The sequence below is a fragment of the Podarcis bocagei genome (assembly GCF_964188305.1).
Source record: "Podarcis bocagei genome assembly, chromosome: 1".
NCBI classification, from domain to species: Eukaryota; Metazoa; Chordata; class Lepidosauria; order Squamata; family Lacertidae; genus Podarcis; species Podarcis bocagei.
Window position 1 is genome coordinate 23342746 of NC_138125.1, and position 15585 is coordinate 23358330.

Consider the following 15585-nt stretch of genomic DNA (forward strand, 5'->3'; position numbering starts at 1 on the left):
GATGTAGGTCTTAGTTATGGGTACAAAACAGGCCACAACTTCATTGGTTATAGTACAATATCAGGTTGTTATAGTACTATATTGGCTGGGCATGGGCAGGAATAATGATCAGATAGCCTGTCTGCTGTCCAGTGTTACACCCCAGCCCATTTGATTCTGGTGAAGTGTGTCCATGAACACAAGATACGCACCCGCTGCTGTCCCATTGTGTATACATGTATTTTGGGATTTTCATTCCATTGCAGAGTGCTCAGTGTGGCTTGCAAAACACTGTTGCATGCCACCCCAGTCTCCGAGTGGTGTGAGATTCCAGGGGTTCTAAGCAAGCTTACCCAGGGTTTGTGTTTCCTTTCAGAAATGAGGCACAGCGGAGGCTGTGTTGTTTTTATGATATATGGTTTATTTACACATATATACAACCTGAGCCTACGATGGAGGAGTTCAAGGATTAACATCCCAAGAGGGTCTTGCTCAGGCATAGGCAAACTCTGGGCACCACAATTCAAACTCGGCCCTCCAGATGTTTTGGGACTACAACTCCCATCAACCCTGACCACTGGTCCTGTTGGCTAGGGATGATGGGAGTTGTAGTCCCAAAACATCTGGAGAGCCGAGTTTGCCTATGCCTAGTCTTGCTTCTCCCATAGCTGCAATCCTGGATTCAAAGACATCATGCTTTGCTTGCTGCTTTGCATCCCAGTCACATAATCCCTAACTCACATTGCTTATCACTCTAAACCTCTCTAAAATCTGGCTTTATTGTCTAACTCTGAGTTGAGGGAAAGGCCTCAGCCATTTGCTATCTCACACAGTCTCTTTGATGTGTTGTCCTCTTAAGGGCTCGTTCCATAAACTATCATCTCACAATGAAGCTTATCCTAATTTAATTGGCTTTTTAAACCTTAATTATCTTTTTAATTCCAGGGGATTAAAAATGTATTGCACACAGCTTAATACACAGGAGTCTGGCACCTATTCTTAACATCAAGCTTTAATTAAATTCTAGAGCCAGGAGTACTAGGAATGTCTAGTACCTACAAACTCATAACAATATCATAAGCTTGTAGTGAAAGTGAAGTAGCATCTGAGCTAGTGATGCTTTTGGGTAGTATCTGACTAAATTCTACTTAGAGTAGCCCCATTGAAATGAATGGTCCCAAGTTATTCATGTTGATGACACTAAATTGTTCAGGGTTGCTAAAACAAAAAGAGATTGCTGGGAAGAAAAGTTGGCGCAAGAGCAAAAGAGAGATTAAAAATATGTTTTGAACTGAAACTTCCTTCTCCAGCAAATGGAATTTCAGTTTTCATCCAGCAGAGGTCACTGAAACTTCTCAAATGTTTTCGAAGTATTTTGTGTAGTGGAGCCACACCTCTAAACCTGTCCAAAGACATTTTGTTCTCTGGGGCAGAACAGCAAACTGGCCCCTCACCGTCAAATCAAGGTACATAATAATACCGAAGGCCAGCCAAGCTGAGAGACAAAATCCTACCCTCCCTAAAAAAACCAGTTGCCTGAGAACAGCCTCCACACTCTTGTCTAATGATAGGGCGCCAGCTGTGCCAACCTGTGCGACTGGTGATTAAAATGTTTGAGGAGAACCTGGGAGACCCGAGTTCAAATCCTCACTTCAGCCATGAAGCCCAGCAGCTGATCTTGGGCCAGTCACCTCCTCTCAGCCTAACCTACTTCACAGGGTTGTTGTGAAAATAAAAGCCCCCCCCCCGTGTTTCCCATGGAACTCAATGTATACATAGGGATCGTGTTGTGAGCGAGACTCATAAAATGATTTCAGAAATCATGATCATTTATTGAGTTTATATACCGTCCTATACCCGCGAGGCAAAGAATAAAATCAAGATATAAAACCACAAAATACATAATAAAAACAAAAACAACCCAATAGGGCCGTCCCCACAAAAAACGCATTTTAACAGGGCATAAGATGTAAATCATTATTATTAGGATGTGTTATCATTATTACTTCAAATAATAATAATAATAATAATAATAATAATAATAATAATAGTTGTTATTATTACAGGTATAGCCCACCCATCCGCCAAGAAGTTTTTATCCCCACGCCCACGAGGCACTAAGCCCCGCTGACCCCAGAGCGGCCTGCCTTGCAGGGCCGGCCGACTACCTTGTGTTTATGAGCGAGGCTTTCCCCCTTAGCGGGAGCCCCGCCCCCAGAGGCGCTCGGCGACGGAGGCCTCCCATTCCCGACATGCACCGCCCGTTCCATAGGGATCGCCATCCCGTCCGATGTGGGCCGACCCCCTCGCCGCCCAGCCAGTGGACTCCAGGCCTGCCCGTCACGCTCTTGCCCCGCCCCTGCCGCTCCTCGCCTATAAGTATCTCCCGCGGCCGCACGAACCTCAGCCGCTGCCGCCGTCTCCGCCACCGCCGGGCTTCGGTTTCCTCTGTTTGCAGAGTGCGGGGTGGGCGCGAGAAAGCGGGTGGCAGCAGCAGCGGCGACGACGACCCGCCCTCTCCTTCCAGCTTTTGGTAAGAGGTCGGGGCCCGGGGCCTAAGTCTTAACGGTGCGCGCGCGTTTATGTAGCAATGTATAGAAGCGTTATGCGCCCCCCCTCCCCTTAAATTTGGGCTGCCAGTTGTGGGGGGCGCGGGCGGCAGTGGGACCGCACTTGCTGCGGAATGGAGGGTGCGAGTCAGCGAGACCACAGGGGTCGTCGCTTTGCTTTGCCGGAGGTCGAGGTGGTCTCTCCTCTTGCCCGAAGCCCGCCAGCCACTTCGCCTATTGCGGCGGCTGCAACAACCTTGTGGTTTTTCTGTTGTGCGCCGCCCTGAGATCTACGCATCAAAGGGCGGAGCACAAATTTAATCCAGAATAATAATAATGACAACATGCACAGCGGGAGTTTCTACCAATGTGGGTCACGTGCGCGCACCCCCCCAACCCACACACATCTATGCATCATCCCCAGGTTGTTGGGGTTATATTGGATTTCTGTAGGTATGCGCAACCTGATCCTACTCAAGCGCTCTGGAACCCATTTGTTTCCGTGGATTGAGGCTCTCATGTATATACTCCCCCCCCCCAAAAAAAAAAAAACCAAATCACTTGCATTACAGTTTTGTACTCATAAGTCCAACTGAGCAACAAGTTTTTGATAATGTTTTGCTCAGAGGAGCCCCACTGAAATTAGTTAACTCCCGATTATAATAATAATTTATTATTTATACCCCGCCCATCTGGCTGGGTTTCCCAAGCCATTCTGGGCGGCTTCCAACAGAATATTAAAATGCAATAGTCTGTTAAACATTAAAAGACCAGTTGCACCAGGAAGTGATCTGACCATGGCTAGAGTGTGGTGCTTGATAACTCCAAGGTCATGGGTTCAGTTCCCCATAGAGGCTGCCTGCATCTTCCTGCAATGCTGGACTAGATGACCCTCGAGGTTCCTTCCAACTCTACTATTCTCATAGCTGTCAACTTTCCCTTTTTTTGCGGGAAATTCCCTTATTCCAGCACCATTTCCCACTGCTATCCCGGATTGTTAGATATCTACGCCGATCCCTTATTTTCGAGGCTGCTGATCCCTTATTTTCAAATCTGAAAGTTGACAGCTATTACAATTCTATGATTCTAAGTTAGGTCCATTAATTTCATTTGGTGAGCTCTGAGTGAAACTAAGCGGAATAGCACCCTGGAGGAACTCTGATTACTCCCCTCTGTGTGCTTTGGGGTGAGGCAGTTGGTTGTATATCTTTTCCAACCAGCCATGCTATTTGCATTTTAAGATGTGGGAGGACTTTAGGTAATGCCTTTTCCTGGAACTCAGTCACGTTTCTCTGGTATTGTAACCCTAGTCGTGTTGAGTCCTGAGTGGGGGAGGAGTTGGTTTGGTATTCAGCGCCGTACCTTTTGCAATGGGTGATAAGAGAGTTTACAGAGATAAATTTAAAATTCCACAAGTGTAAATATTTAGCTGCAGGCTTGCTTTTGAAAGTTGTTTGCAAACAGGAACCAATAATAGGCAGTGAAGAACTTGTAATGTATACCGTATTTTCCCTTGTATAAGACCCCTATTTTTGGGAACTCCAAATTAAGGAAATGGGGGCGATTGCCCAGAGTTGTAAAGCTTGGGGGGGGGGGATTGCCGAAAAACGCTCAACCGCCCGACCGCCGCTGCCATTCGTACACCTTGACCGCCCAATTGCTGCAGCAACAGCCAATCGCAAGCAGCCCTTGCCGCAGGCATCAGTCACCCGCCCAATTGCCACTCAATCTCCTGCTCGCAGCTGCCACCAATCGCTCGTCCCCCCCCCCATGCACTATCCATGTATAAGAGACCCACAATTTGTAACACTTTGTACTGGTGCAGTTGGTGCACTTGAACTGTCAAAGCCATGTGTCCTAGTGAAACTGCCAGTAGGTTCAGGGAAGACTAAAGCAGGAACTAATTCTGCCTTGTGTTGAGAGAATTCATAAGGAATTACTTTCCCACAAAGCAGCCACCCAGTGACCTGTTTTGTATAAATTTGTCAAAAGCCATCAGTCATGATGACAAAATGGAACTTTTTGTTTACAGGCTGGGTATCTCCCCTTTGTGCAGACATATTATTGGCTACTGAAGACAAACAACCGAAATAGTTACTAACATTGTGCCTGGTCCCTGCTGGGGAATTTCCCAGCAGGGGTTTGCTAGTCATTGAGGGAGACTAGATGGACTTTATTCCAGTTCGGTGAGGCAATTTTGATGATTGTTGTTAAGCAGTACAGTTCTCCACACTTCAAAAAAACCCCAAAAATTGTATTGGTTTTTTAAACAAATGCAGATACAATAACCATTAAACACTTATCCAGCAGTACAGCTAACGGTGTTTGTTCTATCCATCGTCTCTAGACCAGTGGTTCCCAACTTTTTTTTTGGCCATGCCCCACCTAAGCATCTCTAAAATCCTGATCCCCACCCCATCACATATAATTCTTATTATTCAAAAAGTGAACTCCTATTCACACGGAGAAAGGCCATTAACTTGGTCTAAACAAACTTTCAAATTGCCCCCCTGTGGGGCATGTGCCCCACGTTGGGAACCACAGCTCTAGTCATACACTTACACATTCAACATTCAATATTACCTAATGCGACCTCCGGCCATGCTGGAAATCCAGCAACATTTGGAGGATCACAGGTTCCCCATCTTTCTTTTAATTAACGGTGGAACAAATTGTCCTGTGACATGCAAGTGGTGCAGAACTTAATATAGACACCGTCTCCAAGAATCCCTCTGCTATCGCTGCTCCTCGGAGGTGTGCGTGAAATTGAGTTGCGGTGAGGTTAGCGCACACCCTGAAACATAAGGCTGGCTTTGGAAGGCTGTATGTTTGTGACGACATTTGTCAATTACTTGGCTGAACTGGCTCCTCTTGTAAATCGCTTAACTAAGGGTGTAGCATGTAGTGGTGTAAGAAGCATTATTTTGTCCTGCCGTTCAGGAGTTTCAACATGAGTGAAGTGGTATCCTTTTCTAGTATTTGTATAGTTCTGAAGCTGTATGAAAGGGAAGCTTGGTTGAGATGAGAGGTGACAAGACAATCGTCCCCCCCCAACACAGCTTGTTATCAAATTCAAACCTTTCCCTGTGAAGTCTATGGCTTCGCAGACAAGCGCCTGACTCTGGCTACTGTGGGAAACAGGGTGTTGGACTAGATTGGCTTTTGGTCTGATGTGGCAGGGCTGTTTGGTTGTTATGATCAAAAGGGAGTGCCGGGTGTTTGTTGTAGGGTGAACCTTCAGTAACATGCAGTTGCCTCCCATGGTTCAACAGGCCTAGCCAGCCCCTTGTGTGGGCTGAGTATGTGCCTGAAGAATACAATTCTTCCATGACACCCACAGAGGCTTCTCCAGAGGCAGTGCAGAAAACACTACTGTAATGTTTAGAATGAAGGAAACCAACTTTAATAGTCTTTTAAAAAATACTTCAAAATTCATTTAGTGATAATTATTGTTTAACGTTGATTCCAAATATTGTTGCACTGTGGTGTGTTATCATAGAATCCTAGAGTTGGAAGGGACGCACAGGTCATCTCTTCCAACCTCCTGCAATGCAGGAATCTCAGCTAAAGCATCCATGACAGATCTTTGCTTAAAAACCTCCGATGGAAGGATATTCCACCACCTCTCGTGGGAGTCTGTTCCACTGTGGAACAGCTCTTACTGTCTGATTGTTTTGTTGAAAGTTTAGTCTGAATATCCTTTCTTGTAACTTGTATATTCTATTACAGTTTAACACCATGCATGGGAGACTGGCCGGGCTACTACATATGTGAAATAAATAAAAATGGCCTATACTATCTTAATAAAATATTTATCAGAAGGCTTCGTCAGAACCAACTGATCTTGGTGTGTGTGGTTTTTTAAAAAAATATATATGAAAAAGGGGGGAAAGGCAAATTTTAGTGAAATTTCTTTTTGGCAATGTTTAACATTCCATATGTTTGATTGAAATTCTGTTGCACTTTATCAAGGAAAGACAATGGAATTCAAACCAAAGGTGATTGGCTTTTGGTGATTTCTATTTAAAATTTGCCGGGTGCTTAGTTTTGCTGCTGTTCTCTGATCAAGTCTGGGATCTGATAATGTCGCTGTTATCACCAGCCCACATTACAGGATGGTTAGTTTAGTCTTCGTTTCAAATCTGACCTCAGTCCTGTCAGATAAGTTGTCCCGGTCTAAGAACTGGGTCAGCACCATGTTTCACAGAAAAGAGAAAACGAACGTTTAGTTATGGGTATTGTATAATTAGGTTGAGATGAAAGTGAAAAATGGGGTGTCCCCCCCCCACTGATAAGATGAGAAGAAGAAAAAATGTGCTTTCTTAATTCTCACACATTCCCCAGCCCTGAAGAAAATCACTTCCCACTGTTTCAAAAAGGGAGAGTTAGGCTGAGCAAACAGGGTAGACAACCTCCAGATGTTGTTGGATTTCAGCTCCCATTGGCCCCAGCCTTTATGGCAATTGATCAGGAATGATAGGCATTGTTGTCCAACAAAACCTTGAGTGCATTAGGTTGGCTATCCCTGTGTTAGGACTTTCGGACTGCTAAATAGCGTCAACCTCTTCATATTGTGTTATAAGACGGGGGGGGGGGAGGAAATGGCTATGCAGGAAGTTTTCCCGCACAAGAACAACTCAAAATGCAAACAGCAGCCTTTGCCAAAATAACAAGATATTTTGGACCACCACCGTACTGCCTGGGGCTCATGGGAGTTGTCATCCCAAACATCTGGAGGTTGGCAAAGGCTGCACCACAGCCTTGTATTGATCTCCTTTCCTGAAATGACCCAGGTGCAAAAGATTTGCAGATGGAAGGAAAATGATTAACTACTTGATAGTGTGTTCACTGCTTCTAACAGTTGTGCACATTCCTATATGCTGGCTGAAAACAAGGACCAAGGTTCAAAGGAGTGCTCAGCTCTTTTTGCTGCTGCAAAAGACTTTTTTTAAAATGGGGGGGGGGGTTTTCCACAATTTTTGGCTAGCTTTGGTGGTCAAGCCACAAACTCCTGGTTGCCATCTTCTCCTCTTGGTGGTTTGGCAACTGTGGAGAGGGCACTTCCCAGTCTTCATAGCCCAGTAGAGGCCAAGAATGGGAAATAAAGGGGGCAGAGGGATATGACTGTCATTCAGTTGTTTCTGCTCCCTCCAAAAAGAAGTGGGAGCTTAGGAACACTTCAAGAAGTCTGCTTCTACTTTTTATTCCAAATGAGGTGGGGGGCGACATCATGTGGTTAATGTCCTTGGATTTCTTATCACCTTTATTTCTGTGTTCAGAGTTTGTAATCCTTTAGGAGGAGATAGAAGATCTTACATAAACTTTAGCCAAATTGACCTTTTCTTCCTGTTGTGATTCTTTTCTGATGATTCAGGCATAACGTGACTTGGCTGAGGTAATTTATTGTAAGCATTAATTGTGTATCCAAGCCAACCAGCTTAAACAGATAACACTTCTTAGCAGAGCTAGCTGTGTGGCTTCTTCCCCCACCCCCCATGGGGGGGCAGGGGGCAGTTCTGGCCCCTAAATCAATAAAAAGCTGAGGTTCTGCCCCCCTAACAAAAGCCTGCCCCTCCTAACATAAATCCTGGCTACGCCCATGCCCCCCATACATTTGCACACATGCGAGTGCCCACACAGAGTTTAACACGACCTAGTATCTGTCCTTTCATATCATGAGCAGTAGCAAGTTATTGGGAGAACTGTTGTTTGGTAATGGCCTCATATGTGCTACACATTTAAAGCAGTATCATATCACTTCAAACTCATGGCTTCCACCAAAGAATCCTGGGAATGATAGGGTGCTGAGAGTTGTGAGGGGACTAGGGGGTTGCCTAACAACTCTCAGCACCCTTTACAAGCTACAGTTCCCAGGATTCTTTGGGGGAAGCGATTAATGTTTAAAGTGGTATCATACTGCAGCTCAAACTTGTGCAGAAGAGGGCAGGCAATGATGATCAAGGGTCTGGAAACCAAGGCTAATGAAGAACAAGGTTGAAAGAGTTGGGTTTGTTTAGCCTGGATAAGAGGAGATATGATAGCCATCTTCAAATATCTCAAGAGCTGTCACATGGAAGATGGAGCAAGCTTGTTTTCTCCTTCTCTGGAGGGTAGGACTCGAACCAGTGGATTCAGGTTACAAGAAAGGAGTTTCTGGCTAAACATCAGGAAACACTTTCTGACAGGAAGAGCTGTTCAGCAGCGGAACAGTCTCCCTCTGGAGGTTGTGGACTCTCCTTCCTTGGAGGTTTTTAAGCAGAGCTTGGATGGTCATCTGCCATGGATGCTTTCATTGAGATTTCTGCATTGCAGGGGGTTGGACTAGATGACCCTTGGGCTCTCTTCAACTCTGATTCTTAAATGTATAGTGCAGATGGGGCCTAAACTATTGCCTAGGAAGTTCCTGGTTTTAATTACTCACCTACTGTGAACACAATAGGTGGCCTTAAGGAAGTGACTCTCTCTGTCCTCCATCCACAAAATGTGGCACAACACTGGTTTTACTCCACAGGGTTGTTGTAAGGATTACAGTATAACTAGAAACTACACGTGAAGTGCTTTAAGGCACTATATCAATGTTTAAGTATTATTATTATTATTACAAATTTATTATTTATACCCTGCCCATCTGGCTGGGTTTCCCCAGCCACTATTAAACTATTATTGTAAAGTAATGGAACTGATGCCATTTATCTGTTGGATCTAATTGGCTCCTGATAGACTCTCTAAGTGTCTTTAAATATTAAAAAGAGAAACCTTTGCCAAAAGTACTATTAATGGTCTGCCTAAATATAAATAAGTGACTGTACTGAACTGAAGTAAACTTCAGGGCAGGCTTCCTTGTAGCAAAACAGGGTGTATGTGCCTGGTGAGTTTGTCTGCCCACCGTCTTCTTTTGTCTTTGTCAGAATGATACACCATTGAGTCCCAGAGACTCCTCAGGCCTCCACACACCAGAAAAGACCATCTTGCCCTTTGTACCACCAACTGCCCACAAAGGGAAGGAGGAAGCAATGCTAACTAGGCTGTGCCTGACTATATTCTTATCCTAGCTGCACTGTGTGGTGATGGGCAAGGATTCCTATGTCCCAGTGGCCTAGTGGGCAGCCACCTTGTCCATTGGGCTACATGAACGTGCTCACTAAGCTCGGATTAAGGAGCTAAGAGTTTCCTGCCAGGCTGCACATCATCCTAGAGGCCTGTGCTCCTGTCTCCTTCCATGCTCACCACAGACCAGTGTCTTTGTCCATCCTAAAGGTAAAGGGACCCCTGACCGTTAGGTCCAGTCGTGGCCAACTCTGGGGTTGCAGCGCTCATCTTGCTTTACTGGCTGAGGGAGCCGGCGTACAGCTTCCGGGTCATGTGGCCAGCATGACTAAGCCGCTTCTGGCGAACCAGAGCAGCACATGGAAACGTTGTTTACCTTCCCACCGGAGCGGTACCTATTTATCTACTTGCACTTTGATGTGCTTTCGAACCGCTAGGTTGGCAGGAGCAGGGACCGAGCAACGGGAGCTCACCCCATTGCGGGGATTCGAACTGCCAACCTTCTTATCGGCAAGTCCTAGGCTCTGTGGTTTAACCCACAACACCACCCGCGTCACTTTTGCCCATCCTACAGAGGCTTTATTCAGATGCAAGTCCCAGTCAGTCGCTCTCTCAATGAGCGTGAGTACGATTGCATCTTTGGGAAGACACACCCTTCCTCCTCTAGCTTGGAGCTGCCCTACTTCTATAACAGTGTTTGTATAACTAAATTGTGATAATTATGTTGTCCACTGTCAATTATTCCAACAAGGGATAAAGGCAATCCAAGAGAAATTGGGCAATGTGGTGTTCTTACCCCGGGGGTTCCTCAATTGGTTGCACCAGACTAATTTTCATGGAAGACAGCTTGCCTGCTGCTATTGATCTCCCTGTTCAATGTGAAGAAGCTGTGAGTGGGTGTCTTGATGCATTCCATGGCGCATTCTGTTTCTAGGATAGGGGTGGCTAGACACACTCACACAGGAGGACTGGATAGCAGCTAACCACAGACATGAGCATCCCAGAATCCCTTGCAACAATTAAGGGTTTCCTTGTTAGGCAAATCAACGATGGCATTGGTTACCTAAAAGATTTGAAAGAAATACTGCCACTGGATGACAGAACCAGCAGCACAGGAAGCGTGTGAAGAAGAGGGTGCACATAGATTCATAGGCCATTTCATTTAGAACAGGGGTGAGCCTGCTGAGGGAGGCCTTGCAGCCCAGAATCGGGAGAACTGGATGATGGCATCTAGACCTACATGGGAATCGTGAACCTACATGCTTGAATCTTCTGTTCCTGGTGGAGCTTATGCTCCCAGAGCATTTAATTTATTTCTAAAATCATTCATAGGGCATATTTTGGGATGTAACTCAAACAAGTCAGCTTAAAAAATACAGGAAAAACCTTGCGGAATCAGCTACTTCAGAAACATAGGCCAGTTACAGGAAATAAAAGTGACAAAATATCCTGAATGAATAGAAAAGCTATTCGTCTTTAAAATGGCTCTCTTAACACTGTAAGCCTTATTTAGAAGAAGACAGACTGAAATGAATGATTTTTTAAAAATTAAAATAATCTACTTTAAAAGCTTGCAGCGGCCAAACATACGTACCACCATGCAGAGGGAGCGCTGCAATTTGGGGCCATCACAGAAAAGTACCCACCCCCCTCAGTGCCACCATGAAGCATCTACTTAATACTTAATCTACTTAATCTTGCTGCAATCACTAATGGTGGTATCTAATGCTAGTCCTATTTAGAAATCAATAAGGATGACTAAGACCCCCATCTGCATTGTACATTTAATGCATTGTTCATTCACTTTGAACAGTCATAACTTCCCCCAAAGCATCTTGGGAACTGCACTTAAGGGCGCTGAGAATTGTCACGAGATCCCGATTTCCTTTGCAGAGCTAATTCCCAGAGTTCCCTGGGAAGAGGGACTGACTGTTAAACCACTCTGGGACTGTAGCTCTGTGAAGGAAATAGGGGTTTGCCTAACATCTCTCAGCACTCTTAACAAACTACACTTCCCAGGATTCTTTGAGGGTAAGCCCTGACGGTTTAAAAGTAGTAATGATACTGCTTTAAATTTATATCGCAAATGGTGCCTAATTTCATTTCAGTGGGCCTACTTTGAGTAGAACTTAGATGAATGTCGCCCTAATCTTGTGACACGTGATCCTTATCGCACTACCTTCCTAGATTGGCAGCGTCACATTCACTTTATTTGCCACAATGTCGTGAATAAGTCTTGTTCGGATTCCCTGCCATATCTTGGATTTGGGTGTCCTCATTACCCCCGCCTTGAAAAGGAAGTTGCAGATTTGCTTCCTCTGCTAGACATTGTCTTGAGGGATGTGTTGGCAGGCGCAGAGCCATGATCTGTACCAGTGTTGTTGCCTTGGTTGCTAAAAGATCTGCAGTGCCATTTCTCTTCTGCTTTTTCTTAATTCTGAGGCAGACAGAACCATCCATTTCCTCCATCAGGATGGCGCCTTGGTCAAAGAAATGCAATTACACCAAATTCTAGGAAGTTTGTCTCCTGCTGGTTTTAACTGCTGGCAAGAATGGTTTTACAACCCAGTGCATGTTTACTTGGAAATTCTTGGGTGGGTCTTAATTCTGAGCAAGCCTTCGTAAAACTGTGTTACCTGACCACACTAGCCCCAGTAAGAACTCAAACTGCCTCTGTTTTTACCTACACCAGAAAGAACATCCAGTGTCCCACTTCCTCTGGACTTTGAACTACAGTCTCTTAAAACTGGCTCTGCAAAATAAAATTTAAAGGACATCAGCGGATTGTGGCTCTTCTCCCTCACTCCTTCCCCAGTCTGACATTTTATTTGTGTCCCATAGTTCCTGTACTTCGTGAAGAAGGAAGAAAGAGCATGGCTTTGAAGGTAGCAGTACTGCTCAGTTTTGTCCTAGGAATCAGCGCCTTTCCCCTGGAGGACCCTGAGGATGGAGGCAAACATTGGGTTGTCATTGTCGCTGGTTCCAATTCCTGGTATAACTACAGACACCAGGTAAGTGTTGGCTGGGCGAAGGGAGTTGTTGCATTGAACAGATTTGGGTTCTCTATCCTGGCTCTTGCATGCATGAACACCAGTTGGTTTCTGTTACATAGCACACAGGTGGTGAACATCTGGCCTGCCAGCTTTCGCACTTGGACCACCAGGTCATTTTGGCCAAGCCACGCCCACTTCCCTTACACCTGATGTCATAGATGATGTCAGATGGGAGGTGGGTAAAGATGTACCAGGGCCATAGGGGGGTTGCAGGCGCTTCTGATTAGCAGCACCTAGAAAGTCCTGCTACCACCAGACTTTGCTAGCACAATCAGCTAATTGTGTATGCAAGCAAAAATGGGTCACCTGGTGTCACTGTGAGATTGGGTGGTTGACAGGTCAGTGGATCTTCCCGTCTGTGACACCTGGCCCATGAAGGGTGTAGGAGATCAGGGATCCAGTCCATTGGCCAGATACAGTTCCCCACCTCTGCTGGAGCCCTCCAAAAATGGTTTGACCTCAGCCTCCATCATCCCTGACTATTGGCCACGTTGGCTGGGGCTGATGGGAGTTGGAGTCCCAGCAAGAAAGGGGGAAGCTGCAGGTTCCCCATCTCTAGGCAGAAGTAGTGTCACTAAAGTCTACTGGGGACGAATGGTCTGGTGATTTTGAAGATTGTGTCTAGAAGGTAATATTTACACTTGCAAGTCAGCACATAACAATGGTGCAATCCTCAAGTGTGGACATTCAATCACATGAGCTGAGTATAAGAGCGACTGGGATTAAGTCATTAGGCGGTTTACTTGCCAGCTTGTTAAACTAGCTGATTAATCTGCTAAATATTGCAGTCCGAAAAGCTTATGCTAGCATTCTGGGGACTCTTTCTATTGAAGTGGTGTTGGTAGGCTGCTGTGGTTCTCTGTGCCATCGTAATCCTGCAAGCCTGAAAGGTTTGCACAGACATTTAGATCTAGCACACTTCTTCCCTCCCCATCTATAGTGCAGAAGTAGGCTGGCACAAACAGAGCTACGTGGGAAAGCTTGTGCAATCCCTACTCAGCTCTCTAACCTCAATTGCAAGCAGGTCAGGGAGAGGCAGTTGTGGTTAGAGGTAGAGGATCGAACAACACTGTGTGGGGGGAGGAGGAGGAAGTCTAAATTCTTTAGGCAAGGACTATGAACTGAAATTCAGACATGTGAGGAAAGCTTGTCACAGACTTCTTATAATAGCAGCCTGTGTCTCTGATGTAGGTTCTTGCACAATTAAGTACCTTTGATTTGTTCCAGGTTTGAATTTCCCAGGGTAGGGTTTCTTAACCTGTGGTCCCTATGCTCCTAGGCAGTATGTGGTTGAGCTTCAGTGCAGAAGTGTGCAAGTCTTCATTAAGACGAAAGCTGCAGATTTGGATGGCAGCGTTTGTAGGAAAGGATGCAAAAACAGATCATAAAAGGAGACCCTCAGCCCAACTGTGGTCTGTTGCCTTTCATGACCCAGCTCCTTTTTGTAGAAGTTCAGGCTGAGATTCTATATCCACTTACCTGACTTGGCCATATGTCACTGAATTAGACTTGTAGTTAGCAGACCCCCTGACATCAACGTGACTTAAATTTGTTAAGTCTCATTGGTTTCAGTAGGTCTACTCAAACCATGGCTAAATCTTGCCTTGGGGTGTGTGTGTGTGTGTGTGTGTGTGTGTGGAGGAATCTCTGCTCGTTTAAACAGGTTATTGGTAAACATTGTGGTGGGTTTTTGCAAAAGTCTTCAATGTTTACTTAACACTTGAAGTATTTTGAAAGTGATTTCTTAAAGTGGTATTATGAAACTTAAAACCTCTGTGTTTGGCTGTCTTGGAGAAAGGGGCAAGGAAATAAAAAGGCCTTTGCAGGCGCTAGATGGCGTCCTACAGTGAGAACGTGCTGAAGTCATGAGAGTTGTTCTCTTGGCATATATGCAGGCCTACATGACGCAGGACTTGTTTCTGCATAGCAGGGGTGAGGGGCCTGGTGTGCTTCAGTGGTTGGACTACAACTCCCATCAGCCCTTGCTCACATTGCAGGTGATTAAGGACGATAGGAGATACAGTCCAACAGCATTTGGGGAAGGGGCACAATTTGCCACCCTTTCTGTACAGATTGCTTATCTATTTTGTTCAATATCTTCCTGCCCAAGCAGTGTAAAAGCATCACCATTCATAGTTTTTCCCCTTCTCCCCATTCCTATTTGGATTTACTGCAGTGCAGTGATTTTTGTGAGAATATCAAGTTAGCAAATGGACAGGGCCTTTGATTGTGGCATGCTGAGTTTCTCCAATAGCTTTTATTTTATAGCTGCTTGGCTTTTTTCCACCCCAGGTTTTCCCCACAACAAACATTACATATCCTGTAGTCACAGAATATCTCTGTCCACATTAGGGTGGGGGGGACCCTCTTAGGGTTTCCCCTATTTTTGCATATCTTGTGGTTCCCTTGAGTGTGCCAACACCTGCCTCTGTTTTTCCGTTGCCTCATTTTAACTACAAGTGACTCCCCACTTACATGAGTGCTACATTCCTGGGTACTCCGCGTATATGTGAAATCACATATAGTGGGGGAACACCATCTTTAAAAGCCTGCAAACACCCTCTAAACCACTTGCTGCTTCTTTGGTTTCTCAGCAACCAAGGAAGATGATGATGCCTTGCGTTTAGCTGCCATCTCAAAATAATCCTCGTTCAAAAATTCATGGGATTGCAGTTCCAAAGGCTTCTGGGATTGCTAGCATTTTCCTTGCTCATTTCTCTCCATTTTTGCAGTTTTCCCACTTTTGGGGCCATTTTTGCCCTTTCCCTGTCTTTTCGCTGTTTAATTTTTTTATTTAATTATTTCCTGGCACCGCACATATATTGTGCTCAAGTTGAATGTGCGACAGGTTGGTTTGGTTTATAAACCTATCGGCGTTGTAACGAAAGAGGGCTTTGGGGTGGATTGTCCCGGGTTTAACTGGAGATTTCTTTGCATGAAAAGAGAGACTTCCACTG

General features: G+C 45.3%; 1 protein-coding gene across 1 annotated transcript in view; it reads left to right on the plus strand.

The window, feature by feature from the left end:
* The first annotated feature begins 2355 nt into the window (after positions 1 to 2355).
* LGMN (legumain) overlaps positions 2356 to 15585 on the plus strand; it is a 31675-nt gene continuing 18445 nt past the window's right edge. The window contains exons 1-2 of the mRNA XM_081213363.1: positions 2356 to 2512; positions 12417 to 12586. Of these exons, the coding sequence (XP_081069489.1) occupies positions 12449 to 12586 (138 nt within the window). The 5' untranslated portion in view covers positions 2356 to 2512; positions 12417 to 12448. The remainder of the gene's footprint in view (positions 2513 to 12416; positions 12587 to 15585) is intronic.